This window comes from Stylophora pistillata, chromosome 4, assembly GCF_964205215.1.
Source record: "Stylophora pistillata chromosome 4, jaStyPist1.2, whole genome shotgun sequence".
NCBI lineage: Eukaryota > Metazoa > Cnidaria > Anthozoa > Scleractinia > Pocilloporidae > Stylophora > Stylophora pistillata.
This window is the reverse complement of record NC_142522.1, coordinates 5318395-5341399: the sequence shown is the minus strand read 5'-3', so window position 1 is coordinate 5341399 and position 23005 is coordinate 5318395. Positions and strand designations below refer to the sequence as shown.

The window sequence follows — 23005 nt, the reverse complement described above, 5'->3', positions numbered from 1 at the left end:
ATAGAGGCGTAGAAATGGTCTTTATCTTTTGTTTGCGAGGCGTTCTTGCAAAAACAAGAGTCCAGACAATTTGAAATAATAACTACACCAAAGAAAATATAATGCAAATACGCATAAGTCGCAATAGTTTACGAGACCATAAATTCAGAGAAATATCTATGACAATTTTTTTACAGGTAGTACTACAAGGATTCGTTGGCCAGAGTTACCAAGGGGACATTGCAGTCGATGATGTGATATTGACGGATGGAATTTGTGTAAATCAAACCGAAACTTCAGGTACTTATCTGCTGAACATTTTTTTGCACATCAACTTGCAAGCCTACTTATGGGTTCTGTCTGTTGCTTTAGTTTAATTTACCTACCCGTTTTTCATGGTATTCGACTCTCTTTTTTTTTTTCGGAGTGTACAATGACCTTGTGTAAAAACTAGCCATTTCGTAACTCACTGAAGATGTTATTTAAAATAGGCTCATGAACATGATAACCAAAACGTATCCTTGGTTGCTCTGGATGTTTTAATGCAACTTGAAAGCAATTGAAATGAGGTTAGCGAACGAGGAACCACTAGTACACCAAGATAACTTAGTCAAGAGTGCTTTCATTCCGTTAGAACTTATATTAAGTACCTTTTTTTCTAGGAAACTGCTCCTTTGATCTCAAAACACTGTGTAACTGGCGGAATGAAAGGGAGGGGATCATTTTGATTAGCTTCTCCAACAAGGAGGAACTCCTAGTTTAAACACAGGAGCCTATGGCTCAAAAACACCTTTTTTTCCGCTCTAACCCGTCCCCGGTATTCTGACTGATAATTATTCTTTGGAATGAAACATTTCCTGCGAATTTCTCCCGAATAACATTCTCCAAAGTTGACTCTGCCGACTTCCTTTTCGAATTATCCACGTTTACCTGTCGAAAAAATTATTCCTAACTTTACTGCTACTGGTTAAGCTTTGAATTGTAGGATGTGATGTTGCTGATTTAACTGTTTATCCGCCTTCCATTTTATGTATTTACTGAGTAGGTAAAATATTTTTTGCAAGTTGAGCAACATCTGAACCGAATTCTACCATCTGCTCGCCGCTTTAGGGTGACTTTTCTCCACTTTAAGCTTAAAGCTGAGGCAAGTGTTGCTGTTGTAAATTAACTACAATAATACCCTTAGTTTTTCTTTTTGCGGATGCTTATCAGTGCATGTAACTATTTGCACAAATCTTTACAGGAGGTGGAAGTTACATTCACATCAATGCTTCACATCCAGCAAAACAAAATCAGTTCGCAGAGCTGCTGAGTCCTTTCATCTGGGGACCAAAATGTTTGCACTTCTTTTATCACATGTATGTAATACACATAGGAAGACTTCAAGTCTTCATGAGGGCCGCCGGACAACAGCAATATTACCTGATTTGGGAAAGGAATGGAAACCAAGGATATAAGTGGAGAAAGGCCGTTGTTGATATACCTTATGTGGGCGAGTTTCAGGTAAGATTTATCTCATGGATTCACTAGGGTAATCTACTCTAGTGGAATGAGTTTCTCGACAGAAACTCTTTCCTCTGTAGCCTTACATTCAAGATGACATTGCCTTACATTCCCAGCCTCCTCTACCCTTGACATCACTGGATGATCCTGGTAAGTTTACGACACCCATCCACAGAAACTAAGAAGAAAAAGCATCAACCAGAATTCGCCTGAGGTCAATCAACTTTTCGTATAATTTGGGCCAGGTTTGTTCGTGACAGTCTAGTCAGGAATTTAAGTTAGATGTCAGTGCTACAGCTTCAAACCGAAAACTAATCAGAAGAAAATCAAGAACGGTCGAAAGGGAAAAAGATGGGTAAACTAAAGAAATTTACTCGAAATAATAAAATTTATATATCGTGCCAGCGTTTCCACGTTTCTTTCAATTGTGAAGAAGATTTTATTGGCTATCGAGGCGTAGAAATTGTCCTTGTTTGTTTTTTGCGGGCGTTCTTGTAAAAACAAGTGTACGTCCAGACAATTTGAAATGATAATAACACCGAATCAAATGTAATGCCAATACGCATAAATCGCAGTAGTCTACGCGACCAAAAATGCTGAGAATAAATGAAAAATATCTCTTACAACATTTTTGCAGGTAACACTGCATGGAGTCGTTGGCCAGAGTTACCGAGGAGACATTGCAGTCGATGATGTGATATTGACGGATGGAATGTGTGTAAATCAAACCGAAACCTCAAGCGATCAGTCAGGTACATATCTGCTGAACAATTTCTTTTACAATAACTTGCAGCACTGCTTAGTTGATTTTCTTGGTAAATTTCTGTGGTATCTTTCAACATTCACAATCGTTTTACCATAATTCTCCGATTAAAGACATTTCTCTCCATTTTACTCCCTTGTGAATCTTTGATTATAATTTCAGGTCGAAATGACGTCAAGATATATCCGTTATAAGCCAACCTTATTCAGTCAAGATGGCTGGATATTAGCCGAGTTGTTTTTTGGCATTTTTATGGACCGAGGTCTATAAAAGGACCTTTTATGGACCTTTTATGGACAGAGGTCCATTTATGGATCGAGGTCCATAAAAATGCGAAAAAAGAACGAGTTCAAGATGACTGGATATTAATCCAGTCATCTTGACCGAACAAGCTTAGTTCATAAAGGATTTATTATATCGCTAAAAGATTTTGCTTTAATAAGAATTAGGAATGATTTGTTTATTTCGAGAGCCTGAAAAGAAAGCCACCTGTGCTTGTAGCACAACAAACTCATGAGAGTCGTTTTCGTTTCTTTGTTTTGACTACTTTCTGCCACTTTTTGCGTTTCCATCGCCAAAATTGTCCAGAATTACGAACGTAGTTCTAATTCTATTTTTTTCATGTGCGGGATCAATGCGGGCAATCCCGAGCGGGAAAGATGGGCCCGTCTCTCCCGCTCGGGTAGCCAATCAGAACACAGGATTCGCTTTATCTTGCCCACGGGCGCTGCGAGCGATATAATAAAATGAATTATGACTCATTTGTATTTTATTATGTCTCGCTATTCCATTTTTTGCTTGTTTGTTTGTTTGTTTCTTGTTGTTGTTGTTTTGTTCTTGTTTTTTTTTTTAATGTTCTTTTCCATTTTTTAGTGTTTACGTTTTGAAAATGTCTAATACAAAACTATACCACAATTGAATCACCAACAATTCTTATCTTTTTCGTCGTTCTCTTTTAGGAAATTGCAGCTTTGATTTCCATTTTTGCTTTTGGAGGCCGGATGCAAAGGCAACTTTTCAATGGTCAATTGGAATGTCCACTCCAAGCGTTAAAACTGGGCCAAGAGCTGATCATACATCAGGTAATACTGTGAAAAGTGATAAAAAAAATATATTTGCTTCTTTTGATTTTACTTTTGCCATACTAAAGAACCTAGTTTAAGATGACATTATGTCTAAATGTGTTAAATAAAAGGCAAGAAAAAACAGCTAACCGTCAAAAGTTATGCTATTTTGCTACTTAAACTGACTCACATCAGCTTGCATCGAACAAAACCAAAGTTCACCAATGCTGTCATCCGGAGGCTACTGGAAAACCCTTTAATCATCTCTCAAAAAAATTATGTTCTTTTACAAAATTTTAAAAAAATTTGAAAACGATAAAAGCAGATTTCGCTTGTGAAGGAGAGCACAAATGGTTTATAATGACATTTGAAGAAGTTCCAACTTGAAGACAACAGTGAAGAAGGTCTCCTTGCGAAGAAAATAAGGGTTTGATTAACAAGAAACAAACAGGGAATTTGTACCTACGAAACTTTATCTTTTTAATCATCTCTCTTAGTTCTATTTCATTATCGCGTATGACAAACTGTGCTTGCTCTTTGCGTGATCCGGTTTTTCTTTCGGTTTTGAAACGTGAAGGTTTTACTAGAGAAAGAAGTAAGAAACTTAATCTGAAAGAACGATGTCATAAAACGGGTCAAGATGTCATCAGATCCTTTTTCATCATCTTATTTCCAAACATAGGATCTGGGAAGTTTATTTATATTGAGGCTTCGGCTCCTAGACGCCGTGGAGACACAGCAAGGCTTGAAAGTCCATGGATGCAGGGACCACAATGCATGACATTCTACTATCACATGTTTGGTTCCACCATGAGCTGTGTTGTTATCTACGTACAGAGCCATAAGGAAAACAGAATTAAACCGGTTTGGCTTCAGTCTGAGGATCGAGGAGATCAATGGATACGCGAGCAAATTAATCTCAACGAGACGAGACGGTATAAAGTAGGTTTATGGGAAGTTAAAAACGTTTTTATAATTTTACAACCACGTAAATAACTCTATATAGATCAGTGTTGAACAATTCCTAGCATTTATGCCTTTCATTTACTAAGTACCATGAGTGTCTTCATCGATGACGTACCCCGCAAGACTGATATTTTACAGAAGTGCTGGTAGCGAGGCACGATTTTACCTCGATTGTCTTCTTTAGGTAGTCATAGATGGTATCAGAGGCAGAAGTTATTCTGGAGATGCAGCACTTGACGACCTCACCTTCCAAAGGGGAACTTGTCTCCAAAAAGGTGCATCTCTACATTTAAATAATGCATTGGGTTCGTCATTTCAGTTTTGAGTTTCACTTTGCATTATTAAGTGAATATGTCTTAAATGGCTAAATTGATATGACTAACCCTATTAAAGACATACCTTTGTCCTCTTTTTTAAAATAGTTTTCTGTTTCTAGTCACTTAAGCAATCTTAGGCTGCCTTTTTTTATCTTCAGCCAGGTGTATATCTTCCAAATATCAAAATATGTGAATTTATGTAGTTTTTCCTTCCCTCTCTATCTTACCTTTGCAATTAAACTTGTTCTCCACCTTTTACATAATCTTGTATCATATCATTTCTTATCTTACCTGTCTCATTTCTAGAATCAAAAACCTTTTACGTCTCTTCCTACAAGGGCCAGACCTTTCGAATAGGTTTGCAGCCCTCCGACCACAGCCTTTACTCCGAGGAATTTCGATTCACTCTGCAAAGACCTCGGGGAAATCTGGAAGAGAAGCCATACTTTATTTACCCTGCAGTGTCGAAGGAAAAAAGTTTCTTCACACCAAAGTTGGATGTTGTTAATTACACAAGCTTTCCACTAGATGTTGTTGTCCTCAGCAGTGACGCAGAGAAAAACTCTCGAAAGATTTATATGATTGATAGAGGTCCGTATGGTCAGATGATAAGTCTTCATAATCACCTAAATGACAGTTGCTGTGGGAGAAAAACTGTATTCTCCTTTTATGCTCTTGATGTTTCTAAACCAGGTGAGAATACAAAAGAAGATGACACTCGCAAAGGGTTTTTTCTGCTCAAACGCCATAGACTGAAAAAAACCTAACCAGGGGTTGTAAAGCTCATTCATGAAGCCATCTTCTAGAGCAGATAAGGGAAAGGAACCTTTTAGATGAGCGATGGTGACATAAATAAGAAACCAATGTCTGATAATTGATGTCTTTCGGACTGTACCGTAGAAATGAAACTCAGGTCTTATTTTTTAGGCGATAATATAACCTTTGGATGCGAACCTGGCTGGTACAGAGCTGGTACTTCGTGTTTTCTGTTCTATTTAACATCAACCTTTAAGTGGAGTGACGCACGGAACTTTTGCCACCAATCCAACGCCGACCTTGCTGTCTTCAATGACGAGTCAACGATGGACGCCGTAGCCAATAGAATGAGAGAACTAAAATTTGACATTCACGGTGGAATTCATCTTGGATTGACCACTCAGGTCACTGATTGGGTCTGGATAGATGGACAGATGGTTTCTGACACGAATAATCTCTGGGGCCCAGGAGAACCGAGTGGAGATGGAAAATGTGGGTCTTTCTACAATGGGATAAGATCGTCTTCAGACTGGGTTGGTTATGGATGGCGATGGAACGATCAACCGTGCAATGGTTTGAAAGGGTACATCTGTGAACAGCCACTTGGTATGATGACAAGCGATACGTTTTAAAATTCAAAATCTATCCAATAAGAGTATTTCAGTTCCCCAAATAAAAACGTCTGTATGGTAATAATTTTTGGTTGATTCCAGAGTAACACTTTGAAAAGTTCAATGTTTAATTGTAATTTGATACAGAGTTTGAGTCCTCTTCGCGTTGATTTCGAGTATGGTATTCCATTCTGAGATAATGCTCAAGAGCCTCAGGTTGTACAAGTTGCTGAGATATCTGCCCTTGAATAAGAAATTATACATTAGCAAGAAATACGAACATGTAGAGAGAATGAGTTCTAAGGTAGAGCATACGTACCTTACCTGATTGCTCTGTTTCCAAAATGTTTTACCGACTATACTAGACGTATTAAATACCATTATCCTTTGACAATCATGAGAAAAAATTTTAATAATCGTTATTTTTTTTCTTTTAGATGTTCCTATGCCAGTGGCATTTTTTACTCTGAGGGGTGCAAATGGAACGGTGGACTTGAGTCCAAACGGAGCCACTGAAGCTAATTCTAATAAAATTACGTTTGCGCCTGGTCCTTGGAAAAATCTAAATGGCTCCTTCTTCTTCAGTGGTATAAATGACAGTTTTGTGCACCTTGGAAATAACGGAGAACTTGACACAAGGTTCTCTACTAGTATTTTTGCTTGGGTGTATCTTCAAAACTCCACTGGGTATATTTACAAATATGAAACAGTTAACGGATTTTCCACTTCCTCGCTGATGGTGGTTCATCAATCACTTGGTGTTCAAGTGACATACATGGATAGGAAAACTTCAAAGGAATATATTCTCTACAAGAAAAACATTTTGAACTCAGACATGTGGAACTTTATTGGAACAACATACGATTACCACACAGGGATTGCAACTATTTTTGTCAATAATAGCGTAGTCACCCAAAAAGTTCTCAAAGTAAAAATGGAACTAGGTACTGCTTCAGAAGTGCTGATTGGAGGTTCAACCAGATCGAATAAGTTCTTTCGTGGCAGGATATCCTGTTTACAGGTGTACGATCAGGCATTATCTGTGGACCAAATAATCAAAGTCAAGTCAAGGTGTAATCAAACTGGTGAGTTGTTGAATACTTCTACTGACAAATCAATGAGTAATGGCATTTAAAACGTTTCTATTGCTTAAAATGCTAAAAAGCCCCAATCTTTCGGCTGAATATATCTACATGCCTCGAATGCAAATATATCCTTAAAAACTAAAACTGCTGAAAAACCTTCAAAAGTACTGATTTATAGGTCTTTAAAGAGACCTTTCGCTGACCAAAGGGTTTACTATATATAAATAACAATTACTAACCAGAGGACTTTATAGAGCCTTGGTACAGTCGAATCTCGATTATCCGGACTCGTCGGGACCTCGGTAAATAGTCCGGATAATCGAGAGTCCGGATGATCGAAAATATGAATATTAATGAGATAGAAATGTAAACAAAAGGTATGCAGCAAAGAAAACATCATTTTAATTGTGATATCTACACAGCCTGTATGTATTTACAAATAAGGCATCCGAATATTTCTTTGTCTCGTCGCACTTGCGAATTTTGAAAAGCGCACAAGATAATACGCTGTTTCAACAGTCTTTTGAAAGGATTATTGGCCTTTTTGCAACTCTGAGTTTTCAAGATCACAACTAACTAATATTCATGAAAATAATTGGGAACAGAGAAAAAAGTCCGGATAATCGAATAGTCCGGATAATCGAGGTTCGACTGTATATGCAAATGTATTGAAAGTCTCATATTAAAAATCCTTTCCTTAACTTTTTGTCACAGCACAATTCGAATGTGGTCCAAATTTCTTCCATCTCCATGGCGGTTGTTTCTTTATTCACACCCAGAGCGCACTTTCATGGAAAGACGCTCAAATAGACTGCAGTCGAAAAGGTGGTACACTAGCCAAAGTATCTCGGGAAGGCTTGAGATCTGCCATATCTAACAAGCTGGAAGGAATGAGGCCAAAGCCGTACAACTTATACATTGGTTTTTCGGCGCGAGAAGACTGGGTTTGGATCGATGGCAACCCGTTGAACGCTTCCCTTTGGACGCATGGATATCCTTCTGGTTACCATGGAGACCAGAGGTGTGCAGTTCTCTCAGCTAATTCATCAAGAATCAAGAATGAATACTGCAAAACGTACAAGAATGCTCTGTGCTCCAAACGTGCTGGTACGTCCCAAAGTCTATACTTCCTGTGAGATGGTTTGGCATGCAATAACCAATTAGGTTGTTATCAACAAACTGTTATTGTAAGACATAAAAAAACCTCATTTAAACCGATTTCTGATACGACCTAAGACTTTAAAAAAAAATTCTTACTTTTCAAGAAGTAATTTTCTTAAAATTAACTGGTATCAACGGATTCTTTAGTTCACCATTTTTTTTCTCTCTCAGAAAATTCCTTATCACGTCAGAATTCGCTCCTACCATCGAGTGTTCTGCTACCAAATTATCCTTTTCTGGCGATTGACGGATCCTTTTCCACATGTTTTAGGTCAAAGAAGGTAAGAGATGATGTAATAGGTGAGATATCACATGACCTATATTATAAAAATGGCTAGTTCGTTTATCAAAGTAAATGAAATGATCTGAATCTTTGATTGATGGTGACTCAGACAATCGTCTGTCCGTCCTTGTGATGGTTATTTGTTTGTTTGTTTGAATATTTGACTTGTTTGTCGTTCTTCTCATTATTTCATTGCTATTCTCTGGCCCTCATTTCGAATAGGAGTCCAACCCTTGGTGGCAGGTGACCCTTGAAAAGCCTCTCTTCGTTGAATCTGTTGAGATCACCGAAAACCTCGACTGCTGTCCACGAGATAATGGAATTCTTAGCATCGGCGTATCCACTGATAAAAGCAGTTTACATCCATCTTGTACCAATTCCGTTTCCTATGGAAAGCCGCGAGATTACAAAGTATGCTGTTCTCCACCAGCGCGTGGACGTTACGTGACATTCAAGTTGATTGGTAGCAATGTCACGCTAGTTCTTTGCCAGGTTGTGATTCGCACAATTGGTAAGTTTCACCAGTTGCAGCTAATTTTAAAAACGATTAAAGTAAAGTGTGCACACAACTATGGTATCCCTGGCCTTTGAAGTGTGTCTGCGAAGCTTCCTCTTCCAAAGGAACCGTAAGAGAAAGGTCTCTGACGCAGGTTTGTTTTATAATTGCCGCATCGTTTCGTCACAAGATAATGGAACGAGATTTATGATGTCCTGCTTTGCTTGTTACTGTTAACATAGTAAATTTCAGAACAGTTATCCAGATAAATATACACATATACTCATAATATTGACCAACGAACGATTGGAAAGCTTCAGGGATAATTTGATAACTTTGTCGTCCAAAAACTTATAACTTCTTGTACACATCATGCATTTCAAATGACATTTTTGTTCCTATGGGATGTTCATCTTCGTTCATTTGGCTTCCATCTATCTGCTTTTTGTAGAGTTCACCAGCGAAATCCACGGAGTTTGGCGTGATACATGGTACAACGTTAACTACGACATTCTAAAGAAACCTCCTATGCGCGATGATCCTGCTTTCGGACGTACACCACAAAGCCAAATAACTCTTCGAGATTTCGATGCACCGGTAAATGTGGCAGAAAATTACATTCAACGTTTGACTGGTTACTTACAGGTAATTTTTTTCACTATAACTGTGAATACAAGTCATCTCTACAAAAAAAACAGATTTTTCTGTGTAGTTAATGACTGCCTCACCCTTAAGCTTTCTTGAAAACGTCATCTACCAAAATCGTACAACAGAAAAATCTGAGGTAGGGTGTCATTATCTGAACGAATACAGAAGTCGAAAAACTGCATTTTCTTTTTCAGAACTTCCATCCGTGCAGTTACAAAATCTCGTGACCTTGAATGGGTGGAAAAACAGAGAGACAACAAAATAATTTGGGTATATCAACAAAGTTGAAATGGTAAATTGGCCACCGTAACGATTACAAAAGCTGACGTTTCGAGCGTTAGCCCGGCCTTCGCTCCGACGAAGGGCTAACGCTCGAAACGTCAGCTTTTGTAATCGTTACGGTGGCCAATTTACCATTTCGACTTTGTTGATATATCCAAATTATTTCGTTACCCCCACCGACGCAGCCCCAAACAGTTTCTTTCGAAACTATCAGCCTTTAGACAACAAAATAGTTCCTCTGAAAAGAAGTACCGAAAATGCAGTCTCGTGTAGCCTTAGGTCGTTTTTCGTCCTTCCTTCTACAGGTTCCTGAGAGTGGTAATTACACATTTTACGTGGCATGCAATAATTTATGTGAACTATGGATGGACCATGTTACTGAGGAAGGCATTGAAACTGTTGATAAGAAGTCAGAAAAGACTGTGTCTAGGCAACTAATCATCACCGTTGAAAGATGGACTTACCATCAACAATGGGACAAGTAAGACACGCAAAAGAATAATAGAAAAGATTAGGGTCGCTTGAAACTTGGATGTGCATCATAGTACGTTCAAAGATATTCGGGAAAACTTTTTTCGACCAATTCTTACGCACCCTAAATTCCGGATCTAGGTCAGAACCTTTGTGCGATCTTCATGCTGTGGTCTTTATTACGAAACCTTTTTTGAAAGTACACAAAGTAAACCTTTTCAAATAGAGGGTAACTAACCAAGGAAAGGGTGGAAGTAAGTAAGTAAGTAATTTCATTTAACCACATATCGCCTATAAGCGATAGCTCGTTTAAATGGAAATGTGGAAACCCACCCATCCCACCTCAGGGGAGGACATCCATTACGCAGTAATCTCATGCGTGGGAAATTAACGTCACCTACCCCTAACCCTGCAGGATACGGGACCTCTATTTATTCGTCCCTATCCGATTATTTAAAACCTTGAGTGTTGTTCCGGCCGGGGCTCGAACACTCGACCTTCCGCATAACAGTCCAGCGCTTAGTAGCCTTACTCCTGTTCGTTTCATATACAGAGAAAACAGCCACAGGCTTTTAGGTATACACCTCAATGTTTCTGGGTGTTCTTCTCTTTAGATCATTTACGCTGTTTTGTTTTGTTTTGTTTTGTTTTTTTAAGATACAAAGCCCAGCAAACATCACAACCAATATTTTTGGACAAATGCCGCATTTACCAAATGGGGGTCTTTATGAGAGAATTCAGAGGCGGAGACCACGTATCTTTGGGTATGCGTAGACCAAATGGTGAATATGAAAGGCCTATTCCAAGAAAAAGACTATTTTGGACTAAACCAGGTATGGCGTGCGCTTCTGTTGTTAGATATAACAGCTGTCATGGCCGGGAAGCAAGAATCATTCAGAACTGTACTGTACTGATTATTAAAGCTGCTTCTTCGTTCAATTCTGATAGGGACACGTAAACTAGAAGTGACACTTGAAAATCACGAATCATCCATACCTGGTTTCGTTGGTACGGAATTGTGCATTTCAGGTGAGTTGATCAGGTCTTGCATGTTAATAGTGGTGATTCATGCACTTCTAAATTACCAGGAATAATTAAGCATTACTATCAAAAATCACCTACCTCTCAACGTGTCTTTCAGCTTCTCTTTTACAGTTTTAAAAACTGTGACAGTGTTATCGTCGTTTTTAACATTAGCTAGCATTACAATCATCATCATTAAGATCAATAACTTGTGTTATTATTAGTATTGCTATTTCAGGGAGAGTGTATTCTATCTTTGTGTCGACGTTTCCGTTTCGGTTGGCAACCACTATCCAAAATGAGGCTTAAAGGCATGGGTCGCACTTGGCAAAGTTTGGTGTGAATGTGGTCACTTTGGTGTAAAAATCTGTAATCGGGGCACATTTCCTAATGCGACCCTAACTTTTCCGGTTCGCATAAACTTTGAAAACCGGCCAAAACATCAAAGACGCCGTAGTGCTTGGGTGGGGCAGGCAGATTAGGAAAACTCGGACTAAACATTAGCTATCACAGTGGTAACTGTCATCGCTTGTCAGTAACAGCAAACAGATAATATGCAATAAAATTAACAGCGCACGAGATCTACTTCAGTTCGCCCTCTTTCTTTACCATGGACGGACGTGGATTTTATTATTACAATTTTATCACAGTTCCCGGTTTATTTCGGTGGCAACGCAGAGTATTCACAATATGTGTACCCTCAAGGCCAAAGTTGTGGTCCTGAAGGGGCAACTATTGGAAATATTGAGAGCCCTTTGCAGAATTCCGCTTCATCATCGTCTCCGGAGCTCATCGGACTAGCGGACCAATTTCATAGCGGCAGTCAAAACAGTTAAACAGGTGTTAACCTATCTTTCATACATCATACGAAAGACGAAAAAGGTGCTCGTGATTTAACTGAATAAGAAGAATAAGCATCACCGTGATCGTTGTTAACAATGCTTCAACGGGACGCATTTTTTTAACGTTTGTTTTCCTTTTTCAGCTCACTGCTCTCTCCCCATAACACGTGGATAAACGTGTGTCTGGTTTCTCAAAGTGTCATCACTGACATATTTTTTCACCTAGTGCGACCCTGATAGTTGAAACCAGAAGTTTGCTTTCCGGTTGCGGTTTCAAATTTCTGTGGTTTTTTTGCCGGCAAAATTTAAAACTTTACCCAAGTGCGACCCATACCTTAATTGAAAAAAGTGAACCCTGGTAGTCGATGGAAATGAGTCTGACACCATTTCATCCAATTCAGTGGAGAAAAAAAAAACACAAATAACGTGGTACCCTAATAGACGTCAAACCTAACATACAAACATCGCTACTTTCATTTTGAATAGGATTTTTCCAGTTCTGTTGTGATGGTTTGTTTTGCCCAAACTACCCTTTACAACTGAACATCTCAACGCTAGGAGAAAACAAAATGGTGAACCAGCCAGAGAGCCTGTCATGTGTAAACTCGGAAGTACTATCTATGAAACTATTATCCAAAAAGAGGCTTAAGTTTTGAAAAGTGAACCTTGTTAATTGACAAGAATGAGTCTGACACCATTTCATCCGACTCGATGGAGAAAAAAAACACAAATAACATGGTACTCTAATAATATGGTACGTCAAACCTAGCGTACAAACGTCACTACTTTCATTTCAAATAGGATTCTTCCAGTTCTGTTGTGATGGTTTGTATTGCCCAGACTGCCCGCTACAACTGAATATCTCAACGCTAGGACAATACATAACAGTGAACCCAGCAGTGAACCTCTCTTGTGTAAACACATCCTTCACGGCTGTTTTTAACACAGTCAAACAGCCAGGAAATTTTACAGTGAAGGTCAGTATATAGGCGTTATTGACAAAGCGTGAGGTCAAGATGGCTCATCCTTGAAATTTAGAGGAATAGATGTACTGACTGTGTACAACCAAAGGAAGGGTCCTTATACAAACCAAATTATTCATTGCACTATTCCCCTAACATTTCTGCATATCAATACAGGTTTCCTCTTCGTTTGCAAGTAATCTGGAGAGTATTGTCGATCAGAGGGTGTTAGGTCATCTCCATCTTCAAGGTGAAGTCCTTTCTCGTGTAATTTTTAACATGTCTTCTGATTTAAAAAAAATAATATTGATAATTTAATTTATCTACTTCCTAGCCGTGGTGTTAAAGGAGTGTTATTTCCAATCTGATTATTGTGGATGGACACACCCTGATGACATACCCAACAAGTGGAACTTAACCAGTGCTAAACCCTTTGTTAACTTTCCAGGTTAGTTGTAAGGAGAGAGGGAAATCTCAGAGCTATACATAGGTACTGATTCATGATCACGTAGTTTTGACAGGAGCGTCAATTTGGCAAAAACGCACAAAACTGAAGAATATTGAAGGCACAAATCTTTTCCCTTGCTAGATACTCCATGTGCCTGTCTTTTGTGCCCCATGAGTATGAGTCGTGCAGAAAACGTGATAGGCTCTAGCTGCTGTGCTATTCCAGCCGCCTTGAAAATCAGTTTTGTTTCTTTAAAACTCTCCTGGCGAGACAATGAACATTTACACGTCCCAGGCACACTTTCCCGGGTCCTTCCAGCTGTGGCTCACTGAAAACGCGATGCGTTACTGCAACTGTACAAGATTCCTTTTTACAATACAGGTAGCTTTGCTTTTATTGATGGCCCTTACAAAGCACAATTGGACAGTCCTTTGTTGCCATGGCAACCGTTCCATAGATCCGTGGGCCTGTGTCTGCGTTTCAATTACCTCATGCCTGCTAAGTTGAAGCCGACCCTCGAGGTTTATCTACGGGAGACAAATAAAGAGGATCTGTTGATATGGAATTTGACTGGAAACCACGGTAAAAGATGGTCAGCGGCTCAGGTTACTTGGCATGGAGCCAAAGGAAATCAGGTTAGAACTGAGAAATGGGGACGAAATGAACTCACGTCACGACATTTAATCAAAGCTTGATATTTCTTATGGGGTTTATTCTTTTAGATAATTTTTAAAGGAGAAGGCGTTCTTGAAGACGAAATTAACGTTGCATTTGATGATGTCACTATAACTACTGAGAATTGTTCACTACGACCCTACTTTGCCCAACCAGGTGATTATGTTTTCATTAAAAGTAAAAGATGGCTTCAAAATAAATTAAGAACATTGTTTTTCATTATGAATTCGTGAAGTACTTTCTGTTATTTATCTTTGTTACCTGTATTTTTACAAGCCGATGAAGTAAATGGCATTCAGTGCCCAGACGTTTGAAAGAAATAACTGCTAATTAAATATTTGATTATTCTATGTGCATCTGTTTTGGATGATTCATGGCAGAAAAATAGCTTTAGTTTCAAGCTAATGACCGCAGCTACACAATCTTAGACCTTACGGAAAGACATCCAGCTGAAAGTTAACCACTAAAATGGCTGATGTATGTTGAAACTTTACATTAACTTCTGTGCTTACGTTCAGTTTCTTTTAACAAACATTCCACTTGCCCATCAAATCCCATTTGTTCCATCGGGGATTCTTAAATTTTCCGGTTGTGTTAGGTTTCAAATGTAGCGAAGATCAGTTTACCTGTGAGAACGGCGAATGTATCAAGAGGAATTTGTTGTGCGATGGCGACTTTGCCTGTAAAGATCATTCAGATGAAGAGAATTGTGAGTGTCCTTCCAGTATGTTCGCCTGTAAAGGAGGAGAGTGTCTCCTAGCAACGGCTTTGTGCGACGGTAACGAGGATTGCTCTGGCGGAGATGATGAAAGCAACTGTCGTGAGTTGACTGTTTGTATTTAGTCAAATGATCATGAAGCAGAAGATATCCCTATGGTCTAGAAAATGTAGGCTGCTAAGGACCCTAGACCATTAGTGAAACAGCAGTTTCCCGGACTATTACGCTCAAGCGGGTCAATCAGACAGCTGATTCCCACTGAAATAGCAATTTTCCAGATTCTCGTCGTTTGGTAGTTACTAAATGCACCGATGATAATTTTTTTTGGCAGAGAATCCATGTCCCTCTAGTCATCAGTGCCTTGATGGATCGTGCATTCCCTGGTCAGACACTTGTGGTCAAACACCCTTCTGCAAGGATGGAACTAACACACCATCTATATGCGGTAAGCAAGATGAGGATGTGAAGTAAGCATAAAGAAACGGTTAGCAGCAGGGTAACCATGTCTGCTAGAAAAAGTGAGGCTCTGCATGTTGTTTGCTTGTCTTTAAGAGAATGAAAAATCGTAGTAAGGGGTTCTCCGCATGTTTTGCAGGATTTCCTATATCTAGGTTCCCAAGGGGTTTCTCTTATCAGAAGAGATTTATATGTAATTTCAGATGGATTTCCTTATGAAGGGAGCCAGTCATTAGTGGTGACCCTCTTAATTGTTTAATTAAGTTAAACAAAAGTTTGCAAGTCAGACTTTTACGTAGCAGTGGTTTTCACGTAGCGTTTCATCTTTCTGGTTTCCAGCATCTGCCAGGTGCAATCTTAATGATTTAGCGTGTACCTCCAAAGATTCCACTGGACAAAATAGATGCAGATATTTCAGAGGTAGAACGATTTCAGTGTTTCTTCTATACTAATTTTCTGTTGGTTAATTTTGCAGACCTAGTCAGCTATTCTAATCAGACGCCTCTTTTTTTTACTAACTCATAGAAGAATAACTCAAAACAACTGCTTTTTAAACAAAGTAAATGTCCAAACATGCAAACAAGTGTCAAATTTTCTCAATAACTTGTTTGTTTCATTTTTCCATTCTTCTGAATCACCTGGCATTTCTATAGCTATGATAATTTTTCTATGATTGTGTTTATTTGCCTGTTTGTTTTCTTTCCTGTTTTTAAGTGAATAAGTTTCTATTGGTCCTTTTAGGTAACTGTAACTTTCAAACGAGCCGTTGTGGACTAAACCCTGACAAGAATGCCACTTTCCAGTGGACCGTGGACTCTGGTCAGACGCGAACAGGAGGAACTGGGCCGAATTACGATCACACTTCGTTCAGCAAGTATGGTAAGGCAGCCTTTGCACAGAAATCACTTCAGTGAGGAAAGAACCAACAATGGGCTAAGCAGAAATAAAGGCTCCAAATGAATTCAATTTTATCAAAAAATGAACAAAGGTTATGACTGAACAAACCAATTTTAAAGTAATCTAGGACTACAATACTTTTGCTGATATCGTTCTGTGACTGGTCACGAAAACTCGCGCCACCTTATTAACCAATGAGATGCATAACTAAAACCACACACGATTTGTTACCTGCGCTTAAGGCAGCATGCTTGTCTCACCTCGAGTTCTCATTAGAACTTAAGGGTATTGTCCTTCGCTTTAATTGGCTTTTGAAATCCCTTTGGGTTTGGTTTTACGACACTTAACCGAAGAGCGCCCTAAAACCCAGCCACCTCATCAGGGTCAGAATTTGGATCAAAAAGGCAAAACAAAAAAATAGACGCGCGATGTCTTTTTGCAGGTTCTTATATCTATATTGAAGCTTCTCCAAGAAACTTTGGAGACGAAGCGAGATTGCTAAGCGACTGGATGGAACCTAATGAGACAGTCTGCGTTAAGTTCTGGTATCACATGCACGGGTCGCACATCGGTAATCTGAGTATTTACCTTAAAACTAACCAATCAGAAACGCTTGTTTGGATTGTGTCGGGAGATCAGGGAAATCGTTGGCGATATGGTCAGACGGCTCTGAATAGCACTCGTTGGTATAAGGTAAGTATCCAATTTTCCAGTAGACTTGAATCTATATAATTGATTTACATGATTCAGTCATACAAGAAGACGATGAAATTATCTAAAAATGCGTAATCCACAGTGCACTCTCTTTCAGAAGCTGCTGGCCGAACGAAAGTCACGCTCTTTCAATGTAGATGTTTAAATTTGAGCTCCTTTTTAGAATGGTCTGTTTTACAAGGGCCTTTAAAAGAGTGCATTATATCTTCATTTACTTAATCACATATTTTCTAAAAGTACAAGGTTTAAATTCTGACGCATTTCACAAAGTATTGCAAAATACGCATTTAAGCATTGTAGAGGTCAATTTTTTTTATATCAAGATTGCTATCTTCAGATTGTACTAGAAGGAACAGTTGGTACTGGAAGTAAAGGTGATATTGCAGTAGATGATTTCACGCTATTGGACGGAACATGTGAGAAAATCTTCAAACAAAGTAAGCATATTTAATTTTAATCAATAAAGGCTGATAGTTTCTAAAGAAACTGTTTGGGGCTGCGTCGGTGGGGGTAACGAAATAATTTGGATATAACAACAAAGTTGAAATGGTGAATTGGCCACCGTAACGATTTCAAAAGCTGACGTTTCGAGCGTTAGCCCTTCGTCGGAGCTTAAGGTGATTGAAAGTGATCCAAACAGAAAGAAAGGCTTCAAGACAAGTTAACAGGAATTACCACGATTTCTCTCTGTTTTCCCGTCCATTATCGTCAGTATTAGGACCAAAAAGAAGCACAAGTTGCGTCTACAACCTATTGCTTTTTATGCTTCGTCTTCAGCGAGTCCAGATTTCTATGATGAAGAGAGTAGGTGCGATTGGTACGTTCATGATGGATGGGTTCTGAATACTCATCTGGCGGGAATGGGAAAGCGAGGTAAGCTGTTTGATCGTCAGTTGGCGATAACAAAGTAATGCTTTATCACCGATAACGGTCGTTTGCTATCCCTTTCCCCATAATTGCAAGAGAAAATACAGAATTTTTAAAACAATTTTTTTAAGTGATGTAATAACCTTTGTCAAGTTTCAAAATGGCGCCGTCCAGGGATGCACTTTTTGGCATATTTGAAAACGATTTTTCCTTTAGGAAGTTAGGATATTCTTTGGAATCTTAAAATGCAGTCCCCACTATGATTTCACGTATACTTTTTAATGTCGGCGACAGAATCATATGGTATCCAAAGCAGATCACTCCTTAACACGACGCCGTATTTTTTTTGTCAATAGAATACGCCTCTCTACCGGCTGAAGCATCAGAACTTCCATGTTTTCTCTCGTCTCCCATCATCAACAGCATTGCTTATGAATGGAAGTGCCTTCGTTTCTGGCGCAGGGCTTCGTTAACTGTGTTATTAAACAACACAAAGACGAACAAAACTCAACGTCTTTTTCATGAAGAAGAGGCAACTAATATGTGGCGTTACACACAGCTTCCAATACCGGTCAATTCAATTCAAATTCAGGTAGTTAATACTCTCCTTCGCAGCCTTTTGTTAGGTCTCGCCACGCAACGTCAAGCTCGTGAAGAAAACTCGTTGTTTACCCTACTAACAACAGGTGTAACGTGAGAGAACTTCCAGACCACACAAATGCTGCGAAGGAGAAAAACTCTTAACGTGGTTATGATTTAACGATGTCGTGGTGTCTTCTAAGATGGTGTTCTTAGACGGCGTTCCTTGAACTAGAGTGGGTTAAACTCGAACATTCCTTTTTCCAATAAAACCTATCTTCTCGTGCTTGTACATGCCTGAGCTTATCATGTTTGCCTTTTTATATCCTACAACAGATTCATTTTGTTGGTGTCAGCAAATTCACTCATGGACCATTTCTGGCCATTGATAATGTTTCTTTCACCAAAGAACCCTGCAAACTGATTCCTTGGAGTGCTGGTAAAGGTAAGGGTTACGCTAGATGTTACGTATTCATAGTAAACTGAACTTCGTGTCACGTTCTGTTTTTACGTCGCAGGCATTCGCTGTGCCCATTAACCTCTTAATCCCATGACTAACTAATCAATGTAACACCATGGTGAACTCGTGGATGTGCTGTGCATAACATGAATAAGATTAATGTAATTGTACTAAAACCTCAATGATCCTATTATTCCAATTGAATAAACAGATTAAAGCTTTCAATCCCCACATAAGACTTAAATTTTCAAGAAATATGCGTCATTCATTAAGGGAAATGAATATTCAGATTTTAGGGTTAGATGGCGAAAGGAGGAAGGCCATAATATTTTGAGAACATTTGTCACGCCCAAAGCTGCATTAGAATAGAGAAACTGAAACGGTTTTCTTCTTTTCACCTCCACACTCGCATTTTTCCAAGGAGAGCCGTTGAAAATAACCTAATGGGAATGCAGGCTTATGTGGAAGGCTTTTATCAATCATAGTTCAGTTGTTGTTTAAACCTGCTCCTGCATTTATTTAACCTGCCAATTCATTGTTCCATCATTTTTCCATCTTAAGCAATAGCAAGTGCAAGCGTAAATTCTCTAACAGCCGAATTTTATATTAAGCTAATACGATGGCGACCAAACAGCTTTTACTTCTTTCGGGCGATGTTGAAACCAACCCCGGATGGCAAAGCGTGATTGACCAAACGGGAAATTATCTGCAGGACTTCGCAAGGTCTGTGTACCAGGCATTAAACCTAAGTGTAGCACACATTACACAAACCACACATAGCACACAAACCGCCTCCCGGTTAGCTCAATGGATAGAGCGCTGGACTGTAGTGCGGGAGGTCGAGGGTTCGAGCCCCGGCCGGACCAACACTCAAGGTCTTCTCCCTTTGACTACACGGTTATCGATGATAAACCAACTAGGGTAACTAGGGTAACAAGTGATACGTCTACTCGGATTGACCGGTAATAAGCAGCAAGCGTAACCTGATAAAGAGCACCAGAACAATCGAGCTTGGAATCTCGGACCACATGTTTGTACATGCATCAGTCCAAACAGGGATCAAGCGACCTCCCACCTTCTTTTCGTTGTTTTGCAACGATTTGCCTGATATAGTTGGGCATTGTGATGGTGAAATTCACATTATGCTGATGACACTACGATTTACGCGGCTGCGTCTTCTCCTTATATGGTTGCTGTTGTCTTGAACGTTATCCTTCTGAAGTTGTATGACTGGTGCTGCCTTAACCGCCTCATACCCCACCCTTGTGAAACCGAGTATATGATTTTAATGCGTGGCCGGTTTGTTGGGCCGATGCAGCCAGTGTTATTGGGGAACAGTGTGGTCACTCAAGTTAAATCATCTGGGTGTTTAGGAGTAGAAGTTGATAGTGACCTTAACTGGAACGCTCACGTAAAAGAGTTGATACGATTAAGTCCTTTTCACAAAAGTTGAACTTTCTCAAGTCCTTATATTTTTTACCTACTACAGCGAGAGCTGAATTTTATTTCAAAGTAATTCTACCATCTGTTACCTATGGGTTGATTGTATGGGGTTCCTGCGGCAAATCGCTCTTTGATGAGCTGGAGAGAATACATGTACGTGCCGCAAAGATCATCTACGGCCTCGATTGGTACACACCAAGTGATTTTATCTTAGTCCAATGCAAGTGGCGCACTGTTAAAAATTTATACGAACATAGATTACTTATCTTGGCACATAACTGTTTCTATAACTTTTTACCCGCTCCCATTATGAAGCTGTTTACGAAATATGAGTGCATCTATAACTTGCGTAGGAAATTGACCTTTTTATTACCAAAACCAATCACTGAAGTTCTTCGCAAGTCCACCTGTTACAAAGCCGCATCTCTATGGAATTCTCTTGACAATCATACGCGTGCAATTTCAAGAAAAAGCTTATTTAAAAATTTTCTAAAACACAAAACCTCGTACGCTTAGTTAAATTTATAGATGAATAATATTTTAATTGATTTTTAATTAATTGGGTTAATTTTTAAATATTCGATATTAGGTCAATTAGGTTGATTTTAAATCAAGGTTAATTAATTAAGTAGGTTAATTTATATATACACGACCATATTAGGTTAATTAGGATAATTAGGTTGATTATTAAATACACGACCACATCAGCTCCGATGTAATTTTTATCGTGTTTAAATAAATGTTGTTGTTGTTGTTGTTGATCCAGTGTTAAATCAATTAGATGACAGTCCATGTGACATATCGCAAGACTGGTGTGGATGGAAAAGTATTCATGGCTGGAAGGGTCTCAAGAACAAGGAGCTTGACTATATCTATCAGAACGACAGTGGTGATACTGGTAATGACAAACAGGGCGGTGTTGGCGACTCTGTTCACTCCAATGGTTTTGGTGTGTAAATTTTTTATATATTACATAAAAAAAATTCATTCATCGTACATTTCTATAACTTTCTTCTTTGCTGTTTGGGGAAATTAAACTCATGAACTGGAAATTCAAAACTAACTTTTTAAAAGAAAATCTCAGCTACAATCGTAATTCGCTGCCAAGTCGTTTAGCGCAGGGATTTCAAAAGAAGAACCCAATTGAGTAAATGACTGTAAGATTTAGAACTGGAATCCTCAAATGTGAAACCCAAGGGCCTAAACTACTCTGACACTTGATATCCTTATTATCATGTGAGTTTGACCGTAATATTTATAGCGCATGACTTAATTAGTTTGTATGTTTCTGAATTTTATTGTTCTCGGCGACACAAATACGGTTGAACCTCTCGCAAGCGACCATCCGAAATGTCGGGTCTAGGTGATCTCTTAGGGAAGGTGGTCGCTTACCGGGTTCCATATCTCGAGTAATTTTCATATGGTGACCGGACACTTTCCGGCAAAAAAAAAAAAAAGAACTTATGATCTATGACGATTATTTTGTATCTCACATATTATTTAATACAGCGCGTTTGGGACAATTCTCGTGAAAGAAACTTGGTTGGTTTGTTATTCTAAGTGGTGCTGTCTAAATTTCTGTGGGAACCGAACACAAGCAAAAATTCACGCGGTAAAGCCATTTCGAGAAGCACTTCAGGTGGCTCTACTTTAACAACATATCTTGAAACAATTTTCAGTTTTCGCTTGTGAGAGAAAAACCGATTGTCTGTCAAGTGGTCTCCTACGGGAGGTTGAGAATCTCTAAGAGAGGTCGATCACGAGAGGTGGTCACTTACGAGAGGTTCCATTTATTGGGATCGAACTTGGAAACTTTTGGTATTTTGAAAAAGTGGTCGCTAACGAGAGGTGTTCATTAACGAGAGGCAGTCGCAAAGGAAGGTCCGACTCTAATTTTGTTTCAGCGCGCAAGCTTCCGAGCACATTCAGGAAAAAGGTTTCCCGTAATCCTCATGCTTCCCCTCTGAAATAAAAATTTATTAAATGGAGGTTAAAAATGGATCTGTCTTGTCACTGCATCCTCTATCAAAGTTTCAGCTGTATATGGTTTGCTATATAATTAACAGGAAATTTTTTTTTAACATTACATGAATTCTTGATCCAGGAAACTACGAGATTCATCTTCCTGATAATGATCTTGGCTATGTGTCGTTCTCGGAAAGTTTATCTCTCCACAAGGGTTTTACGCTCTGCTTTTGGTTAAAGACCTCTCATGGTGGTTTTTTCATCGAATATAAAGTCTCCAGGGAGCAAGGCGAGTCGCCGCAACTGGGATGCTACGTCAGCAACGACACTTTTGTATTACAAATGGAAAACAGGAGGTAGGAAACAGAATATTCAATTCATCCATTGTTCCCTTGGAAGGTGCATAAAAGAGAATTTAAGCAAACTGCATAAACAAGGTCAACGAGGACGAGGCACGACCAAACTAAAAGTTTGACGAGCCGAAATATAGCTCTGCGGGTGGTTTTCATTTCGTGGCCGTCCTCTACAGAACAACAACGGGATACCGCTAATTCTTCTGGAGTCAGAAAAG

General features: G+C 39.1%; 2 protein-coding genes across 2 annotated transcripts in view; both read left to right on the top strand.

Moving 5' to 3' along the window:
* The window catches only part of LOC148732116 (uncharacterized), a 30514-nt gene extending 13204 nt beyond the window's left edge, over positions 1 to 17310 (top strand). The window contains exons 8-33 of the mRNA XM_088756588.1: positions 177 to 279; positions 1223 to 1482; positions 2120 to 2234; positions 3205 to 3327; positions 3992 to 4255; positions 4464 to 4550; positions 4899 to 5285; positions 5520 to 5954; positions 6397 to 7044; positions 7759 to 8151; positions 8377 to 8486; positions 8711 to 8999; positions 9436 to 9629; positions 10220 to 10395; positions 11043 to 11218; positions 11334 to 11414; positions 13052 to 13227; positions 13390 to 13462; positions 13547 to 13660; positions 14042 to 14295; positions 14383 to 14491; positions 14934 to 15155; positions 15385 to 15498; positions 16251 to 16388; positions 16849 to 17099; positions 17284 to 17310. Of these exons, the coding sequence (XP_088612714.1) occupies positions 177 to 279; positions 1223 to 1482; positions 2120 to 2234; positions 3205 to 3327; positions 3992 to 4255; positions 4464 to 4550; positions 4899 to 5285; positions 5520 to 5954; positions 6397 to 7044; positions 7759 to 8151; positions 8377 to 8486; positions 8711 to 8999; positions 9436 to 9629; positions 10220 to 10395; positions 11043 to 11218; positions 11334 to 11414; positions 13052 to 13227; positions 13390 to 13462; positions 13547 to 13660; positions 14042 to 14295; positions 14383 to 14491; positions 14934 to 15155; positions 15385 to 15498; positions 16251 to 16388; positions 16849 to 17099; positions 17284 to 17310 (5319 nt within the window). The remainder of the gene's footprint in view (positions 1 to 176; positions 280 to 1222; positions 1483 to 2119; positions 2235 to 3204; positions 3328 to 3991; positions 4256 to 4463; positions 4551 to 4898; positions 5286 to 5519; positions 5955 to 6396; positions 7045 to 7758; positions 8152 to 8376; positions 8487 to 8710; positions 9000 to 9435; positions 9630 to 10219; positions 10396 to 11042; positions 11219 to 11333; positions 11415 to 13051; positions 13228 to 13389; positions 13463 to 13546; positions 13661 to 14041; positions 14296 to 14382; positions 14492 to 14933; positions 15156 to 15384; positions 15499 to 16250; positions 16389 to 16848; positions 17100 to 17283) is intronic.
* Positions 17311 to 18353: 1043 nt separating this feature from the next.
* On the top strand, positions 18354 to 22794 carry LOC148732115 (uncharacterized). Its single transcript, XM_088756587.1, has 4 exons — positions 18354 to 18579; positions 18903 to 19011; positions 21236 to 21418; positions 22574 to 22794. Exons 1-4 carry the CDS (start codon positions 18529 to 18531, stop codon positions 22792 to 22794), a joined length of 564 nt encoding a protein of 187 aa, XP_088612713.1. The 5' UTR covers positions 18354 to 18528.
* The last annotated feature ends 211 nt before the right edge of the window (positions 22795 to 23005 follow it).

What these genes read in the sequence shown, in the direction of transcription:
- LOC148732115 (XM_088756587.1), top strand. Translation starts at nt 18,529, where the DNA reads ATGTGGCGTTACACACAGCTTCCAATACCGGTCAATTCAATTCAAATT. An exon ending in TCCTTGGAGTGCTGGTAAAG is followed by an intron (nt 19,012 to 21,235) that starts GTAAGGGTTACG and finishes TTGTTGATCCAG; the next exon opens with TGTTAAATCAATTAGATGAC. An exon ending in TGTTCACTCCAATGGTTTTG is followed by an intron (nt 21,419 to 22,573) that starts GTGTGTAAATTT and finishes TTCTTGATCCAG; the next exon opens with GAAACTACGAGATTCATCTT.